General features: G+C 41.5%; 1 protein-coding gene across 3 annotated transcripts in view; it reads right to left on the bottom strand.

The window, feature by feature from the left end:
- The window catches only part of ATP8A1 (ATPase phospholipid transporting 8A1), a 220,851-nt gene that overhangs the window by 17,443 nt on the left and 182,733 nt on the right, over positions 1-20,675 (bottom strand). For all 3 annotated transcript variants that reach the window (XM_028088628.2, XM_028088627.2, XM_088021182.1), the window contains 3 exons: positions 20,462-20,523; positions 18,007-18,063; positions 16,993-17,100 (listed from right to left, as the gene is read on the bottom strand). In XM_028088628.2, the coding sequence (XP_027944429.2) occupies positions 16,993-17,100; positions 18,007-18,063; positions 20,462-20,523 (227 nt within the window). The remainder of the gene's footprint in view (positions 1-16,992; positions 17,101-18,006; positions 18,064-20,461; positions 20,524-20,675) is intronic.

The raw sequence follows: 20,675 nt of genomic DNA, 5'->3' as shown, positions 1-20,675 counted from the left end.
GCCCCCGGGGGACCTGGGAAAGGCTCAGCCGAAGTTGCTGCAGAGCCGGGGAAGTGGGGGGCACAGGCCTGCGCGGGAAACAAACAGCCGCTTGTCTCCCTCCGCACAGCCACCCTGGCTCACCCGCCGAGCCCGCCGGCTTCCGCAGTGACTCCTGCGGCCGCAAAACGCGGGCTGAGCGGGCCGGAGGGATGGTTCGCAAACTTGCGTGTGAACTTGCGGAGAAGGACCGTTGGAGAGAAGCACCGGCGTCGGCTCCTCTGAGCCAGGCCGGGGGCGGGGCTGGACTGGATAAGAGGGGCTTCCCTTCTGACCCACAGTAGGTATCCCTTAGCACCCAGTTGGCACACCAGAGAGAAACACTTCTTCCCCATCAGGGCCCCCCAATTCAGTCTTGTAGGAGGGAGATTTTAAATGTGCTGTCTACACAACTTAAGCGATGTGGTTCTTTCCTCTTACCCCGCCTTCTAAACAATAAATGTCAGACTGGTGCACTAGGACTCTTATTCTTGGATAAAGTACAGAGGCCGTCTCAAAGGGAAGGCCCTTTGGGGCGTCCTCAGACTATCTCCTTGGGCCCTGATTGGAGCAGGACTGATGATCAACAGCCCTCAGTAGTCCTGGCACTGCCCTGCCTTCCTAGCTCTCAGACTCCTTGGGGGAAGTAACTCCCGAGTCTCTGCTCCCTCAGCTGGAAAGTTGGACCCTAAGAATTTTTAAACCCCACGGTGTTTGCAGAGTGGCTGCTTTTATTATTGACACCCATTAACAACCTTTCCCTTCATTTAATTTTCAAATTTCTTAAAATACCTAGGTCTTTCGTTCTTTCCAGTGATCTCTCCTATGAGCTTCAAGGAAGAAAATTTTTGTCACTGTAAGTCAGTTTGTAAATGTCATGGTTTTCATCACATTGTCACAATATATGCTCATCTCAAGACTGAAACTGACCAAGGTAACCGGCCACCAATAAGCTGCCATTCATCTCGATTTGTTAATTTAGGAACTGGAGACAAATTATCTTTTTCATAAAAATTATTTAGACTGTCAGGGCATAATAATTTAGGAAGGGAAAATTATTCAGAAAACAGTGCTGTAAATCTTGTTTAGTTGTTTTGCAGAGGGGAGGGTGGACAGCAAGATAAATTAATATAAATTCCAGGGAGGTGAAGAGTTCATGTCCATAATTAACAAAAAACCAAGGAGTGATTATTAAGTGTCTAGATAAAGCTTTATAAAAGGACTTTCCAAGCTTAAGAACAGTAAAAACAAAACAAAAAAAAAACAAAAAAAACCAAAAAGACTATAAGAAGAAATGCTTTAAAGAACAGATTCATAAAAATGTCTAAGTTCCACATGTTCTAAAAGAACATAACTGAAAAGCAAATGATAAACAAGAAACTGGGGGAATAAATGACTGTCGCAAATATATGAAATTCTGCATTAATACCTGATTATAAAGATAGACCATTTATCTTCATAAGAATAGCGAAGGTCCCAGTAAATAGGCAAAAGGCCAGAGAAGGTATTCACAAAAGCAGCAGTAAGTAATCAATAACACGGAAAAGTGGGGCACCTCTGTGTCATCATAGAAACCCTACAAATTAGATCAAATTTAAACAATTCACTATTACAGTCGGTGTGGGAGAAACAGCTCTTGGTAATAATTTATATTCCCACTGGCTATGTACTCGCCTTTGGGAAAGGTATTTGGCAATGTGCAGCGAGGACATAAACATACATTCCTGTTAATTTGATAATTCAGTTTCTGGAACTATGTGTTGAAATTTAGGACAGCTTTTGCATATAGGTTAGTATCCCCTGCAACTGTTCTGTGGTTACTAGTCCTGAGAGTACAACCCCCAGAAAGCATGTTATAGCCCAGGGCTTAGTGAAGGTATAAATACACCACAGCAGCACCCTCTCGAAGAGTCACACTGCGAAGTAGCATATCTGAGGCTTGGAGAAATCACTGTAAAGAACCCTACTGAACAGGTACTTATTTATTTACTAATTGTTTTATATAAGTAATCTCTACACCCAACATGGGGCTGGAACTCATGGCCCTGAGATCAGGAGTCATAAGCTCTTCTGACTGAGCCAGCCAACCACTCCAAACAGTTTTTTAAATCAAGGTTTCTAAATGTATTTATCCACATGGAACACTTTTGCCACATTCTGCTTACTAACACATCCCCTGGAACTAATTCTGGGGAAAGCAAATATTCAATGTGGGCTCTTTTAAATAGGAAAACTTCAGTGTAAACGAACAGGACACCATGTGGCAGGATATGGAGATGTACAGCCATATTAGAGAATATTAGCCAAGCTGTTCAAGACACTGTTCACAGACTGTAATTATTAGAAAATGGACTGTCTAAAAGAGCCCTAAATAAAGGGAAAGGGAAAATATCCTAGTATTCTGTCAGGAGGCTTGTTTTACCGTGTAAACACACTCCCTGGGAAGACTGGTGGTTTCTATCGTCTATATGGGGATCAGTCACAATCTCTCCCTATGGCTTACATCTCTTGCCTGTACTTCAACCAGACTGTACAGCTCTGAACTCGAACGTTGCACAGTTACTTTGAACTTAATACATCTCAAATTGGACACACGCTGTTTTCCCCCTAAACCTGCTCTACCATTGTGCCAACTATCTAGGGATTGGCTTCATCACCAACTGTGTATGACACAAAAGTGGGCCTATTTTGGTCTCTTTATACCCCCAGGTTCTGTTGTGCTTAGTATCTTTGGACCTATCTGCTTTTTGCCAACCCTGAGGCCATGTTCCCAGTCCAGAAATGTGCCCATCGTCCTAACAGCCTGCAAGCTAGACTTACGGACTCCTGTGTTGCTCTGCTTCTAGCCCTGTCTCCACACTGCAGCCAGGGGGATACTTCCAAAGTGCAAATTAGATTTCAGCAGTTCTTGGATTAAACCCATTCCATGGCTTCCTATCACCCTGAGGAGAGAGTACAAAATCCTTAATAGGACTTCAAGTCCTTGCCTACCTGACTTCTGCTGGTTTCCCACGTGCCATCTCTTAAGCCAGCACCCATCTCTAGCTACACATGTGTGTTTCAGTTCTTGGAAGGTGCCCATGCTCACTCTCATCCTTGGGCTGTTCCATCTCTGACCCCGTTTGTTTAATTTTCACATCAGATGGCACCTCATTCCTTAGACTTGGGTGAGCTGACCCTACTCTTGGCTTCCATTTTGGTGGCACCTAGCACCCATTTCCTAGTTGCTCCTTTGTCTTCCAGTTAGACCATAATCTCTATAAGAGGAAGAAATATATCTTGATGAGTTCTCACAACCGAAGTACTTAACCACCAAGCAGGTGCTCAGTAAATGACTGTTTACTAATAAAGTTCTTACAACCCAGTGTTTGGAGATTGAAAGTCGAAAACACCAGAGCCTTGGGACCCCGCTCCTAAGATGTGGCGATGACACTTGGCTTGGTTTTCTTGTGTTCTGGCATGGAGTTATCCTGGGAGCAGTTATAACTAGGTGGTTATGTGATCTGGGGAGGTGGGAGAAAAGGTTGATCCAGCTCCTTAACCATCCTTTTTCAACACAGGTTGTCTTTTCTGTTAAAAAAGCGGAGCAACAGGGGTACTTGGCTGGCTCAGTCAGTAGAGCATATGACCCTTGATCTTGGGTTGGGGGTTCAAGCCCCATGTTGGGTACAGAGATTACTTAAAATTAAATCTTAAAACAAACAAACAAAGCTGAGCAACATGCATTAAAAGCAAGGTATGTTAAACTACCCCTCCCCCATCTGAACCAACAGAAATATTTCAGTGAATCAGGAAAGTATTATAACTGGAAATGACATAATTTTGGGGGGAGTTGGGAAAGGATATAGAATGGGCAGGAAGAGAAGGGAGGTCTCCCACCAACATTAATGAAGACTTTTATTAGCTATATGAATACTTTGCAATGTCAAATAAAAAGAATATATTATCCATCTTGATAAGCACAAACTATCCTTCTACCTGCTCTGGCCAAAAAGCTTACGGGTCATCCCTGCTTCCCCCTTTTCTCCCAAACTGCACATCCAGTCTTTGGCAAATCCAATCTGCTCTACTTAAAAACAAAATCCACATCGATGTTCAGAGCAGCATTATTCACAACAGCTAAAAGGTGGAAATATCAATAGATAAATGGATAAGTGAAATGTGGATAAATAGATAAATGGATACATGAAATAGATAAATGGATAAACTACATACAATGGGATATCAGCCTGAAAAAAAAAAAAAAAGAAATTTGGACACATCCTACAACAGATGAACCCTACCAAATGAAATAAGCTAAATGAAATAAACCAGACACAAAAGGACAAATATCCTATGATTCCATGTATATGTGGTACCTAGAATAGGCAAATTCAGAGACAGAAAGTAGGACAGTGGTTGCGAGGGGCTGGGGGGAGAAGGGAATGGGGAGTAATTGTTTAATACACACGGAGTTTCAGTTTGGGATGATGGGAAAGTTCTGGCGAGGGATGGTGGTGATGGTTGCACAACACTGTGAATGCACTTAATACCACCGAACTGTACACTTCAAAGTGTTTAAAATGGTAAATAGTAAATTTCATACCTCTTATCAAATAAAACATGTTTAAAAATTTAAAAGGATTCTAAGAACAAAATCCTCCCCCCCCAAATCCAGACTCTACCCACTTCATAGCCCTTCCACCCTGGCCTAGGTTCCCACCACGTCTTCTGATCTCTGCTCAAGATCACCTTTCCAGTGATGCCTTCCATGACCACCCCACTTCAATTAGTGCCCCACTCCCATGTTAGTACCTTCTGTGCTCTTTTCTACGCTACAGTTCTCCATGGCACTTACTACCATCTAGTGGGCTACAGAACAGACTTAGATTTTTGTCCCTCCCTTTCGCCTGTCCCTTCCTTCCAGAATATAAGCACCTGTGGGCAGGAGTTTTCTCTTTTGTTCACTGCTGTATCCCCAGCAACTAGAACAGTCTTTTGACACATAAGTGTTGAAAGAATAAATTATTTAATCCAAGTTAAGTATATAAATTAAAGGTAAGAAAAGACTGGACTAATATGTTAACAGTGATTACCTTTGGATAGTGGGGTAGTGCTGTTTCTCTCCTTTTTCCTCTATTTTCCAAAGTGTATTTAATGACTCCAAGCTACTCACATAAATCAAAATTATGAATTTTACTTTAAAAAGCAGAAATATCAATTTTCACTGATATGAGAAACATTCAAGATAGTTCTAATAAAGCCACTATTTTCAGTCAGACCCTAACCTCTGTTTCCACATTTAGGATTATTTTCCTAGGCTCAGTTACAATCACGCAGAGGAGATGTATTTTCTTTTTCTTTTTCCCCAGATGGTTCTCTAATTGGGAAGAATGGACGACTCAATAGTGATCCTCCAGTTCAGGAACGTGGTATATTTATTTATTCAACTTGTTTTCCTATATTTCTCTCATTTGCCGAATCTTCTAGCTTTCTTCTCACTAACCCTATACGTAACTGGCTAAAGTCTCTCTTGTTGCTGTGAATGGGGCCTTTTATTTTCTTTGTGTAGGAGGGCTTATTTTTGAAGATTTAGGGCTTTTCCAAGGGAGTTAACAAGTTTTGGGGAAAAAAACCCCAAACACTTACTATATACAGCTTGTATATCCCATTACGTGCTTCTTAGGACTTGGTCAGGAGGGTGTCGGACCCAAGAGTGTAATTGTTCTTTCTGGCCATGGCGCCTTTGAAATATCTTGGTAGAACAACCCTGCATATGTGGGGATTCTCACATCTCATGACCTCCCACTTCTTTTTTTAAAGCCATTCACCAAGTTATGAGCTCACTTAACGCCTCTTGCCTCCTCCTCTGTCTCAGTTAATCCTTCCGTGGTCCCCTGGAAGCATCGTCTTCATGAAATCATTTTCATAAAAAAAAAAAAAATCAGTGCTCAACTTCAGGTTTTCAGGTACAGTTTCTTTTCATACAAATTTTCCGTGTCTTTCCAACCACATTGTGGTTCTCTTGTCCCTCCCATGCCTCAGTGCTTTGTCTCTGCCCTGTCAGCTGGATGCTTCTTTGGAAAAGGCAGACTGTGTCACTGTCACTGTCAAGTGCTCCACTTGCACTCCCATGTCACTGAACCCGTTACTCGTGTGCTCTTTCCTCCTTGAGCTCCCTTTCTCAGTCCCTACTCTCAGGGGGCTGGGAGAGCCGATACCCTGCACCTGAGGTACAAGGATACCTTTTGGTACCTTGAAAGCTGAAATCCACAACTTTAACGCCTATATTTTTATGGCAAAATATAAATTTTATATAAACGGAATAGTATTTGGTATATCAAAACCGTGCCTTTTCCTGGCAACACAACCACCCTTCGGTGAAGTACGGGAACTTCATATTGGCTCGTCAAAATCAACGTTGCTCTCAGACAATACAGTGCTACTTGAATTTCAACTTGCAAATGTTTCTGAAAGTGTCTTGGTGTCCAAGGCCTGGGAAATACCAGGGTGTGACATTGCCAGGGTCTCTAAGTTGTGTGAGCCTTTCTCAGACGCTCGAGTCTTTCTGTCTTCAATTAATTGTGGTACCTGGGTATGGGGTTGAATTTGGAGGTACCTAAGTATCACCGGGCCAGCACTAAGTGGTGCTATACTTCAACCAGAGACAAATTCCAAGCTCACAGAAACTTGGGCTAGAAGACACGAACTTCCACTGAAATCCTTCAGAGGCTACACATCTTGGGGGGTCAAGCTCAAAACTTCCCTCTGATAAAACCCAAAGACAGAGGGATACACATGCCAAGTTCTACATTCTGGTGTTTATCACTGGGAAAGGGCTTCGATGTCTTATTTTAGCTGAAAAAAATTCTTGCAAATTTTCAACTATATCATATTATAGTCATGTCAAAATTTAAAATGTTTTTCATCCCTTACTAGTTTATTATTAGCATTGATTTATCATGTCCTCCAACCCAAATCTTTATTCTATGGTCTCAGGTACTTTCTAGAATACTAATATATTTCATAATGAAAAGCCATCTGTGACCTAGTCTTGGCCGAACTTTTCAGTTCTAGCTCCAACCATTCCCCACCACAGCCACCCCAAACCCCTTCTTTGCTTGGGCTGTTTTCTACTTGGAAAGTCCTTCTCACACTTGCCTTCTGGGATAGCTTGGGGAACGGCAGTACCAAGAAACTGTCCAAACTATAGCCTGGGCGTTGAGGGCCCCCTCCTCTGCTAGCCCCGGTGCATCCTGGTCACAATAATTAGCATCCTCCATTATAATTACCTGTTGATCTGTTGTTTTATCCATAAGACTCAACCTCCTCAGGAAGACTCTCTTTTTTCACCTTATGATCCACTGACACCCAGGATAGGTCTTGACATACAGGCACTCTGTAAATCTCAGTTGTACTGAGCTGCTTGGGCTCCTCTACAGGATGAATTATTAGTTTCTCCATAAAAACAGACAGGGCAGAACACCCAGAAAATAACTCAGAAGAAGGGTGTTTCGAATAAACTCCAGTTATGTTCGCAATTATTCCCAGAAGCTCCTGATTACTCAGAGACAAAGAAAAACCTTGGCTTGCCCTATTCCAAATAAACAAACAAAAATCTTAGAAAAGATGCAAATTGTCCCAAACCACAGAAAAAATATGCAAATTAGATACCAGCTCATAGCCTTTATGTGCTTTTTGCCCCCCATGGACATTTCTGGATGGTGGTGAGGGGCTGAAGCAGGCGCGATCACTTTGAGGGGCTCAGAACCAATAGTCAATCTAGCTGTATGACGCAAGGAACAGCCTCCACATCTCCACCCTCTGGCAAAGGGAGGAATGAGAAAAGAAATGATTAAGAAAGATGTTCAGAGGAAAGGGACGACGAGTTAGTGAGTTGGGACCTGAAGTGATGTTAACCTTTTTTTTTTTAAAAAAAGAAAGTAAAATTTCTCTATATACCAATATATACTGAGAACTGAACATGAAAAATCATCTTTCTAAAAAGCAACCCAGAGCACCAGGATATGTGTGGCTCTGAAACTTTATTTTCTAGGGATCTAGTTCCCAGAATAGTGAAAATAATTAAGAACAGAATTTGTTTTATTTTAATCTTCCTTATTGTGCTATTTAAAAAACTTAAAAGTGGAAAAATGAGGGCAGAATTAGTAACCAAATATTCTTTTTATTATAAGAAATATAATTTAAGAATGTTATGATGTTCCCGGATGAGTTGTGTAAGATAGGGTACATCATCTCAGGGCTCAACCTGTTCACTTCTTCTATCATTCCTGCAGTTTTTTAGAATTTTGTGATTGCTTTTTATTTCAAAAACCATCTCAGAAAGCATCAGTTGTTTGATTACTAGTAATTCAATCTGTGAAGCATACTGACCTGTATCTCAGATTGTAGAAAGTTACTTTAAAAATTTTTAAATTTTCCAGCTTTATTGAGATATAATTGACACATAACATTATGTAAGTTTAAGGTGTACAATGTGTTGATTTGATACGTTTATAAATTGTAAAATGAATACCACCAGAGCATTAGTTAACACCTCTATCCTGTCACATAATTACCATCTCTTTTAGGAAATTATTTTTAAAAAACTCAAAAAATAAAAAAGCACTTAGCGATAAGAAAAAACCTATAAAGGCTGTTAAATGGCTTATGTTGAAAAATTACCTTCATGGCAAACACTTCTAGTTGTTCCCCTAGATATATCCCCCACCCCTTCTTAGATACAAATACTTGATTCTTGGCTGGACACTTTGTCTTCTAGCTCAGACTATATTCCCCTGGCTCTCTTGTTGCAGCTATGTGTGGCCATGAGATCTAAGTGGAAATGTGGTGGGCAATGTCTAGGAGAGGGTTAACCTTTCTTCTTCCCTTTCTTGTTGGCTGGAATGTTGGTAAAATGGCTAGAGCAGAAGCAGCCACTTTGGATTATGAGGTTGGCAGTGCAGCAAATAGCAGAACCCTGGTTCCTGAGGATTGTGCAAGCTGCCACACCAGCCTTGGACCGTCTGCAATCACCAACTTCTTTCACATGAAACAAAATACTATCATTTAATCCACACTTTTTTTTAAGCATCAAAAAATATGCCAAAAAATAACTTGGAAATGATATGTGCTAGGAAGCCTAAGTGGTAACATGGAACAAAGCAGCTTTTGACCACTCACTGATATCTTTATTTGACTCTAACAGAGAACGCAAGATTTGTGGTCAATTATGAGCTTTGTTGAAGCAGATCACACAGTGACATCTGTGGTTTCTTTTACGGGCCTTTCTGATGGAATCCCTGGCATGTAACTCAGAAACAAGCTGTGCCGGTCTTATGAGTGAGAATGCTGAGCTTGTGGGGGTGATCTGCCCTCTGCCCAACTCATGGAGTCCTCACAGCCCTCTTTTCCACCCTCTCTGCTCCAGCATTCCTGCCTTGGAGCACAGGCACCTGTTGGTCTTTCAGTCCTGAAATGCTCTTCTGCACACACCCATCATTTTGAGTTTCAGCTTAATCATTCCTTCTTCAAAAAGATCTTCCCGGGGCAGCCATTGTCATTCTGCCACATATCATAGCACCCTGTTTTCTTCCTGTTACTTTGTGAAATTACCTTTAGTCATTCAACCTTTAGTCATCTGTTAACTGATTTAGTGATTGTTTCTCCCTCCCATTCCCTGGTCCCCTCAACCCACATGCTAATGGGGATCTGGCCTCATTAACCCATTACCTAGACACGGCGGCTGGCACCCATTAAGCGCTTAACACATATTTATGGAACAAATGAATGCAAGAATGAATTGATTTTAGAGAACATGCAAAGCTCTGCCATACTAACGGCACGCTCTGTTCAATTTCCTACGGTTTGCTCGCTGCCATGGCACTTTGGGTCCACCCTAACACCTCTTATGTTTATGACATCAACATCCCATCTTTAGCAATGAGATCCTTAAGGGCAAGAACTGATTCCATTCACCTCTGCATCCTCTACTGCCCAACACAGAGCCTGGCATATGTTAGACACTCAGTATATGTTTGCTCTGCATTGTCGTTAAAGATGCTGTGTCTACAGAAAGCCAGCTCTCACAACGACTCTAAGGACAGCTATAACTTTAAAATATCCTGATTTGCCATTACAGTTGTCATATCCACATCTCTCTCTGCTTCTTAGTGTTTTTTTTTTTTTTAAGATTTTATTTATTTGAGAGACAGCACAAGCAGGGGGAGCAACAGGTAGAGGGAGAAGCAGGGTCCCCGCTGAGCAGGGAGCCCAACGTGGGGCTCGATCCCAGGACCCTGGGATCATGACCTGAGCCGAAGGCAGATGCTTAACAGACTGAGCCACCCAGGCACCCCTGTTTCTTAGTGTTTCTACACAGGTTTCTCTTTACAGAATGGGCCTGGAAGTGGCTATGCAGCCACCTGTCTTCAGCACTGTGAAAGTCTGGCCTGTCTCATTTACCATCAGGGGCATGAGGCCTGTCAACCAACGGCGTGTTTTGCTGGATGGGCTCCCAACTGTTGGCTCATTGAAGAACTTCTGACAGACTTCGGGGTCGCTGTTCCTTCTAGGCTACTTGGCTAAGAAGTCATCTTGGATGAAAATCCATTATATCATAACACTGCCCCACTCCCTCGGCAAGGGCTGGTCCTGTGACCAATAAATTACTACAAGCTATCTAGGTGATTAAAAGCTGATAGATGAATAAAGACTATTTTAACCAGGAATCTCCTCATACGTAAAGTAATTTATTGTGTTGGTCAGGTGGGCAATGGCACAATTTAGGAAAATCATATGACTAATGTAGTTTATTAATGCCTTTCCTACAGGGGTGACACCAAAGAGTTCAACAAAGATTTTTATTGTTTTTCAGAGAGACTTTACAAACCTCAGTCAAGAGATCTGAAATTCTGTAAAACACATGCTTGTTCCTTAACTTCAATTTCCTTCGGTAGTTTTATAGATCCCTTAGGCCAGGGAGAGCAGAACCAGATGGTGCTTCGGAGCACTTTGCAGGGCATGTCTGCAAAGCCATGATAAATTTAAAAGTTTTGCCGATACTAAGCTTCTGGTATTAATCGTGATATGAAATGATCCTTGATGTATGTAGCTTGCTTTTTAGTTTTTAATCTGGTGTACTAATCATAGTGGTTAAAATATTTTCTTCTGGAAATTAAAAAAAAAAAACACCAAACCAAACCCAGTAACATCATCTAGACAAGTAGGAAAAGCAGGCTAGCATATGTTTATATAACATAGCACTTCTCCCCAGGGTCTACCTTACTCCATAAATTGTTGTACTGGTGTGAAAAAACACAAGTCAGGTCTGAAAAAAAAAAAGTCCTTCTCTTAAATCACAACCATATTTGTGAGAGGAAGACAATGACATATTTAAAGTCGCAGCCAAGCCTGTCGCACTATTTTCTTTTTCTTTTTCCTCTCTTCAGTAATTTCTTATTGTTTCATGTTCTACACCTTTGTATAATCCACTGCCCACCCCCCCACCCCCCCACCCCTGATGTCAGCATTCCCTCGTAACAGTTAAATATGTCAATAATTCCTGTTACTGGGATACTTGTTAATCATTATCATGAAATCATTATTCTGGACAGAGATGCAGAATTACTGTAATGGAAACAAAGTGCAAAGCTATAGGAAGGAATGTTCCCAAATGGCAACACCCTGCCCACCAACTGAGAGCCACCCAATCTGGCTGTAGCTGGAGTCACCAAAGACTGCGTTCAACTCTGAGATATTTGGAGAACAGATTTTTGGAACTTCGTGCACGCAGAATGTGCTGAAGTAAGGGGGAAAGAAACGATGGTGTGAAAAGAACCCTCAATCAGTGGGAAATGAGTACAGCTCCTGAGGATGGCTGACGATAGAAATAATTCGTAGAGACAACAGGCTCCTTAGTGTACCAACTGGATGCAAGTACTTTGATGGGTGCCACTGACACAAAAGATGCATCTCACATCTTTAAGGCCGACGAGGCTGGGAGGAAACGCCTCTGTAGAGAGGGATGAGAAAAGGAAGAGAAGAAATGTAGAAGGCACAGAGGACAGTGTATAAAGAGGTTGAGGGCACAGACTCTGGGATCCAGTCTCAGCTCACTCACAAGCCGTGTGACCTTGAGAACAGTGTGTAAGCACTCTGTGCCTGTGAAATGTACAATTCACCGTGTTGTAGTGAATGCTCGCAGTGAAGGCCAGGAACGTGCTATACCGGTGACTGGCCTTCAGAAAATGAGGCCCTATTACTATCCGAGTGGAAACTGGGCATTCTCCAATGATAATGGGATGATTGGGTTTTCATTTTCATAAGTAGTTTTTTAATGAGCTGGGTATTATTTACCCTAATATTGCTGTTAAGAAGAGGCAAGCGGCCAGGATATGGAGTGAGATGGAATTTCTATAAATGTGTTAGGGAGTTAGGTAGGTGTTGAAAAGGGGGAATTAAAAATCTGAGTGCTTCTGAAAAGAGATGGGAAGGTGTCTGTACCTGGCTCACTTAGGGAAACTGATCAGGGCTGTGGGTATCCGGGGAATAGCAGCTAAATCAGGGATATCGATGGACTGCAGGAAGGAAAGAAAAAAAAACAATTTCCCACCTGGGGGTAAAGAATAGCAAGGGCCCCAAAGAGAAGGTGTTTAGAGCCTTAGGATGTTAGAGGAAACCAATGGATTTGAAAAGAAGACTTGGGGTGAATTCTCCGGGCCACTTGCTCACACTTTGCCTACCACAAAGGTTTATCATATGGATTTAAATAAAACAAAGAATGCTGGAAATCACACACAGTGCCTGGAGGACACGGTGTGTGCACAATAAATGTTGGTTCCCTTACCATCCCCTCTCAGTGCTGCAAGGATTTTCTTTGAACACGTTGAGAGAAATTGCTCTGTCTTCAGACGGGGCTGCAAAGATGAACTAAGAATGTAAATTGGAAAGGACGAGAAAATCCTGACCTATGTGTGAATATGCATCCATCTGAATATAGAAGCATGAGACCTGTACCTGTAAGTTGCCTAATTTGTGTACAGTTGGCACCCTGAGATCCTGTTAACTAGAGCAAAATAGTCTGCGCCCTTGCGACATTTCAGATGTGCCTCTGGAGGGAACAGAGTGAAGAGAAGCGCACAGAGATCTGAATCTTAGGAGCTGGAAGGCAGCCTTGGAGGTGCAGATGATAGATTCTGCCGAAGTGTTACCAGGGGCCACTCGGCACAGAAACGGGTGGTTAAATGAGCCCAGCATCCTTTTCTGCCACTAGACATCATGACCTATTGGCTCTCTAGATGTTAGAAAGATGCTCTGTTTGAGCCGAATTCGACCTCTGCATCTTCTCTGTGCCTGTTTTCTCATCTGTAACCTGGTTATAATAACAAGTTTGCTGTGAGGATCCAGTGAATTGAGGACAAGCACATCCTGACAAAGTTCACGGACGATGGCGATGCGGTCTGCCTTGTATTCTTTTCCTCTCACTTTTCCTATCCAGGTTGCAGGCAAATCCTACCTGCTCAACCTTTAAAGGGGATTCCGAATCTGACCACTTCCACCAGTACCGTCCGCCTGGCCCATGCCACCATTCTCTCTCGTTTGGGTTACTGGGATAACTTCTTAAACCAACACAACAGTCATGGTCCTGCCCCGAAAACCTAAGTCAGATCTTAACACCTCCCTCTCAAGTCCCTCCAATGGCTCTTGATCTGACCAGAAGTAAAAGCCACAAGGCTGTGTGGGGAGCATGACTTGGAAGCTTGGCTCTCGGTCCGCCTTGCCTGCTGTAATTTTCTTTATACACTTCTATCTGCCTATATATTTCACTTATTTTGTCTTCTTCCACTAGAAAAGCGGGCTGAGAAGTACATGAATTTTTGTCTATTTTATTCACCAATGAATCCACAGTGTCTAGAACAGTGCCTGACACACTGAAGAACGTCAACAAATAGCTGGTGAATTGACTGAACGACTGCATATCAAGTACTTGGAGAAGTTCCCGGGATACGGAGTTTAATACACATTAGGTATTAATGGTATTATTTCTCCCAGATCTTGGTTGCCTTTTTGAAGAACTCTGTCTTGTTGATGCCACACAGTGTATCGCCTTCCAAAATACCACCTGAACCAGGACAGGGGAGCAGGGCTGCTGTTTTCAGTCTTACTCCATCCCTAATAATTCTGTTCTATCCTGTAGGTCCTTATTAAGCTTTTAGGCAACTAAAACATACATCCATATTTAATGAATTGTTTTGTTTTAGGAGGAGTTGCTGCCACATTGATACAGGAAGGAACCAGAGTCCTAGGGCACAGAGCTGGGATCGGACACTGAGTGTCTGCAGCAGTGGTTGTGAGAGAAAGTTACTACACACCACACCACAAATCCGGTGGAGTAGTCTTAAATCCTGGGGGCTGCCCTGGGCCATGTTTCATTACGTGGATTACATAAAACATGTCAAGTTGAGGAAGGCTAATGTTTCTGCTGACACCGATATTATTTATAGTACTACTATATGTAACACTCAGTAATATTTGCTATGAAAGTTAACAGATGAGTAAGTAAATTTTATTCAAGATGGCTGGCCCATTTTATACACACACACAGATATAAATATTGGTACATGAAATGAAATTTTCATATATTTGCATGTTTGTATATACGCATGTATGTATGTATCTGGATATACTTTTTTTTTAAAAAAAGATTTACTTATTTGAGAGAGAGCATGTGAGCAGGGAGAGGGGCCGAGGGAGAGGGACAAGCAGACTTGTGCTGAGTGTGGAGCCTGGTGCGGGGCTCGAGCCCCGGACCCTGAGATGATGACCTGAGCCGAAACCAAGAGTCAGCCGCTCAACCCACACTGAGCCGCCCAAGTGCCCCTGTATCTGGCTATACTCTTGATTGAAATATAGAATTTTAAGCTTAGAAAAAGGTAAACCTAAGGGTAGCTACTTCTTTCTGAAACTAACTGGATTATAGAACTAGTGACTCTCTACACATAATAAAAATGTTCAAAAATTGAGTATTGCTACAAATATTTCCTGGGATCTCTTACCCTAGGCCCAGGAAACAGTAAATGTAGACTAACTGTCTCTGAGAATCTGAGCGGCATACTTGTTAAACCCTTTCTTGGGAGTTGTTGTGAGGCTCATTTGCACACATACACATATATCAAAATGCTTTGTAAGCACTAAGTACTATATAAATTTAAAGTATTTTCTTTGAATAAATTCAACAGACTTACACTTTGGACAAGCTAGTCAAGCCTACCGGTAAATTAGTCCATTCTTCATATTTTCAATGGAGCCCCAGCTACTCAAACATTATATTCAAAGAATTAGTAGTAATAAAATAACAAGAAAAAGAACCCCTGTTAGCACTTCCCACTGTATATGAAGTGAACAGAAACGTGATGGGGTACTGACATTCATTTCACTTTGAATTAAACACAGCATCACCGCAAGTCCCAAGAGATGATATTAAATTTTGCGTTTGGGTAATACCAGAAATTCTACAGGCAAGGGTAGAATTATATTTGGTTGGCAAGAAGCCAATCAAACTTCACACTTGTTCTAGAAGTAGGTGGTCAAAAACTCTGCTCTTGTCATCAAAGCTGTTGGCTAGAGTTGCCTAAACTATCTGAATCTCTTTTGTGTCCTGCATTTTGAAGCTAAAACATTAAGAAATGAGATAAAATGAGGCCTAGTGAAAATGATATTAAATTGAAATTAACCTCAGGGAAAAGCAGGTCCAATCAGACAGAGCACATCAAATAGGCACAAAGAATAGAATTGATTTTCCAAGTGGCATCTTCAGACACATATGGTCTTCAATTTTATTTCTTCAGGGAAAAAGGGCTCAAACCAAGGTAAGGAGGAGGTGCATTCATAGCTTTCTCTCTGTTTTCCTCAAAATACATGCTGTAAATCTTCTAGAGTTCACAGTACATGTTTCAAAAGCGGCCTTCACTTTTGGTGGAAGGAAGTCCTTGCTCCTTGATATGTCTGGTTTCGCTGTAATAGTATATAATACCTCTCTCTAATAAATTTAACCACAAATTTTTTTAAAAATGTGTCTGCATTCTGCTAATTTATAAAAAGCAGGATGCTGTCAGATAAAATTTCATGAAAATGATCTATAAACCAGACTGTCAAAAGTGAAATGTACTCAGGCAGTACTTAGGGGCAACAAATCCATGGAAACCACTGGAAGGCTTTCCTGGGGCTGCAGGACAACAGTGTACTGTAACGCAGCTCACATTTCCTTGATTTGCAAGTTACTGTGAGGTCACAGGAAATCCTGAAATGTTTTCCACATTTTCTTTTATACATTTTATGTCAAATTTCCTGCAATTGAAATCATAAACTCTCCTACTGCTGGAATCTCTTCTGAAGGAAAGGAGATCTTGTGACACTTCCCCATGAACACCTAATAACTCAATTCCTACCGGTGTAACAAGAAACTGAAAGACAGGATTGAAAATGGACTGTGATAAGGCCGAAACGTCAGATGCCCTAACTTGTTCAAAATGAAAACCAAGCCGGTATCATTTAAGACGACGCTAAAAAAGTGCATTTAATCCAGTGACAGTAGACTTTTCTTTAGAATAAGAGATAACAGAAGAAATGATAGACTGTCCCAAAGACATAAGCTCACCATTTCCCCGAATCTCTTCTCCAAAATGTATCTGTTGATTTACAGTCTAATTTTAAAATGGCACCTTCTATATGGAGATTCTTAACATGATTCAAGCCCCTGACGACCATATTTTATGGTTTTTGCTATGTTTTTGAAAGGATAAGTCAGATTTAAGTAAAATGTCCAAGTGTAAAATATTCTCTCTCAAGATTTATCACTCGCAACTGTGGACTTTAAAAATAGCTTTGAAATGGTCAAATACTGTTTTAATATAAATCCAAGCCGAACGATTAAGGCTCATTAACGAATACCAATTTTTCAGATTTATTGGGTCATGAGTTATTAGGACACATTACCTCTCCTGACATATCGGGGGCCATCGGAACGGCGGGCCACAGAGATGAGTAGATGCCAAAAAACACCACCCAGAGTGCGATGCTGCCCCAAATCGCTATGTGGCTGAACTGTGAAGGAAGGGAATGTGAGTCACAGACTTTTAGGGAGACTGAGTACACACACACACTAATGAAGCTTTTGCAAGTGCCCACATTAATTTTTTACTTCATCCATAAAATATTCTCTATAGGAATTTCTAAATAATGACGCGTGTGTGTTTTAACTGGATCTTTCATCAGCGCTGATGCTAATGTCTTCCCCAACCGCTAGGATGTTTGTGGTACTGGCATTTACAACTGTTCCCTCTCTACCTCCTTTGGGGGCCTCTCTCCTGACTCTCCTCTTTCTTTCTCCACTACCATCTTTAACCTCCTTTATTTCTGCTCTGTGTGCTCTCTCCGGGAGGGGCTAGACCCCTGTGAGAATACACGTGTGTGTCGGTGACTGTCCAATCCAGGTTTCTTGGGCCCATCTTTACCCTGCACATCAAACTTTCATTTCCTTGTTTCCTGGGTCTCTCTACTTCAAAACTAACATTCTAAAATTAAACTTGTTTTATCCATACTGGATATTTACAAATGTCCGAGGACAAATTTTTTTGCTCATATCGCCCGTTTTTGTATCATTTTCCAACGGGTTTTCCGTGGAATGTGTCTTGTGACACACTCTACCAAGAAAAGATTCTTAGTCAGGTTTGGAAGCCTCTCTCCTTCCTGGGATATTCACAATAATATATTAAGGGGTCTGAAAATCCTGTGGTCAATAAACTTAGGTGAGTTTTTTCTTACTGTTTCCAAACTAGACAAACTAGAATTCCCAGTTCCTCCCCCTCCACCCAAGACCACTCATGATTAACAATCAACCAGTGGAACGAGGGTACAGGGATTCATAAAGTTAGAACGAAGAACAGTGATGTTCGTGATAACACATAAGTAAATGTGACATGCCTCGGTTGTGGTTAGAGACGCTCTTACCCATGTCCAATATGAGGTTTCCAATCCAGCTTTCAAACACACGGTGATCACCACAAACTAAAACAGAATGGAAAATGTTATTTTATCTCATAAATGTGTTAGTGCAAATGACTAAAAGGAGGTTTATAAAGACCAGGTATTACACTGTGAATGAGACTGTGGGACTGGTCGATTATTCACAGCTTGCCTTGGATGTCCACCAAGCAAAGACGCAGGTGAATGAGCTGGGTGCCTGCCCATGATGGCAGTGCCTGGTCAGGAGGGCCCATGAGCAGCACCCCACTGCTGCTCTCCTCTCCTGCACACTTCCATCCACGAGGTCTGTGTGGATGCACTCGTGAACGATGAATGTACATCTGCAGTAACTTGGATTTTCAAGCTTGCTTTCATTGTATATCATCGGTAAAACTTAAAGCCCCTACTTTCCGAATTTTCAAGATAACTTCTAGAAGTAACATAACTGGATATTTAGAAACCTAAACACTTACTCTGTAACTTGACTTACTTACAACCCTCCAGATCAGGATATAAAAGCTTGTTAATACCCTCCAGGATGTACACACCCATTATCATCGCTGACCCTGCTATTAATTCTGAAGTAAGGACACTAGGTTTAATGAACGGCCCTGGGTTTTACAGAGGGTGGCACAAGGGTTAACTGGACTTGCCCTGGAGTCAGACTATTCATGCTCAAGCCTCCACCATTTATTAGGTGTTTGGTTAAGGAACAAGGCAAGTAACTTGACATCTGGGTCTCAGCTCCTTCATCTGTAAACTGGGCCCGATAAAGATCACCTGCCTCAGAGGGCAGGTAGTATAAAACACCAAGAAGAGGGCATAGCACTGTAATCTGTTATTAGCTATGTATAATTAAAAATAAAAATTTTTTTTAATATTTTAAAAGATTATTTATTTATTTATTTGAGAGAGAGAGAGAATGAGAGAGGGAAAGAGAGAGCACAAGGGGGGCAGGGTCAGAGGGAGAAGCAGGCTCCCCACTAAGCAGGGAACCCGATGCGGGACTCGATCCCAGGGCCCCAGGATCATGACCTGAGCCGAAGGCAGTCGCTTAACCAACTGGGCCACCCAGGCGCCCTAAAAATAAAATTTTAAATACTGTTAGTAGTCAATGGAATTCTGGACACTTCCAGTACTTTGCGGTGGTGGAAGTGAGATGCTGGCCTATACGTTCAGGTTTGCAAAGAGCGTTAGTGCCTTCCCCACGGGGTCAGAAAGTCAGGCTCAGGTGAGGCATTTGGGCCTTCTCAGCAAGATCTCTAACGGCGATTTAGGATTAATATCTGTAGCAGTAAAACTCTTATGAAAATGTAAGTACTTGTTAATGATCTATATAAAAAGTTCAAAACTAAGAGAGATAGTTTGACATAAAATTAAAGAAAAACACCCTCCTGAGACCTGAGTATCTCAATGCATCCCTGAGAGACATCCCTGCTCTATCCTCGGATTAATTTCTAAACTGACTCTCTTGAGTACTTATTTCTGTTTTACACTTATGTTGTAGGAGACCCAAGTCACCAGCCCTCCAAACATATTTTTCCTTCCTGTTACTACTTCCGTGGGTTGATGTCAATGGAAAGGTGACTTCCAGAAAATAACTTCATCCCTCTGTTACTTAATGGCCTCAATGGCCTATCATCATTCAGTAACTTAAACACTTGATATTTAAACATTGTGTTATGTTTTTTCTCCCAACTGAGTCAGCCATGCTGACAGCTGCTTAGTATTTGGAGCAGCACACGGCCCTCATTTGAGGGACACAGAATTAGAAGAAGGAACATCAGCCTGAGAATTCAGTGTTGAAGGGTATAGTAAACTTACCAGACACCAACTACGTGACCTCAGGCATTAGCATCCAAGTAGTGCTTTTTCTCTAAGGGAAAAGTGGTTTTAAAACATTTTTTGGCCCTTTATGGCAGGAACGGGCTTGTACTCATGTGTGTGTCCTCTGTAAGAGTTTGGATAGTGACTTAACACAGCGGGTTCCATGCCTTGTGTGAATGGAATGTCCCCAAAGAGTGATTTTTCTCCCATTTTAGTTCTCATGAGACTCTAGAATCATTACTGGTTAAACACCCAAGAACAGTATGATAATATTTGCCATAAATTCAGGAAAGCAAAAAAAAAAAAAAAATTAACAAGGGCAGTAAAATAAAAATGAAGAAGAGAAAAAGGGGAAATGGGGGGGCGCTAAGAGGAAAGAGGGAATACTGAAAATAATAGCAACCCAAGTCCCATCAAGTCAGTGAGCCTGTGACATATTAATAACCCAACATAAAATAATCTCTTAATAGTCAAAACATCTTATTTCATTTTTAAAGGGAAGTGCAAACAACCCTATGTTCAGAAATGGCGCACAGTTAGATTTGACAACAAAAGGAGCACATATGAAAGGATTTGATTTTATATACAAACTAGGCAAATGCTCTGTACTCACCGTGTAAACAAAGTTTCCCAACAGCAGATAATCGGAGGTTTTCCCATTTCCAAATACATTACCTGCATGACAAGAAGAGAGGCTTATTAGAAATGGAAATCAAAGAGATCCTTTCAGAATTCTTTCAAAGATAAATCAGTTTATAATTGTTGAACAAAAGAAGGAGAACCAAGTGTCACACCACAGAATCAAACCAGGCTAATTAAAAAAAAAA

The sequence above is a fragment of the Eumetopias jubatus genome, unplaced genomic scaffold (genome assembly GCF_037043125.1).
Source record: "Eumetopias jubatus isolate StellerSeaLion01/CBP00866 unplaced genomic scaffold, mEumJub1_p1.0 scaffold_2, whole genome shotgun sequence".
NCBI lineage: Eukaryota > Metazoa > Chordata > Mammalia > Carnivora > Otariidae > Eumetopias > Eumetopias jubatus.
Note: the sequence above shows the minus strand (reverse complement) of the source record. Positions and strands in the feature narration are given on the sequence as shown.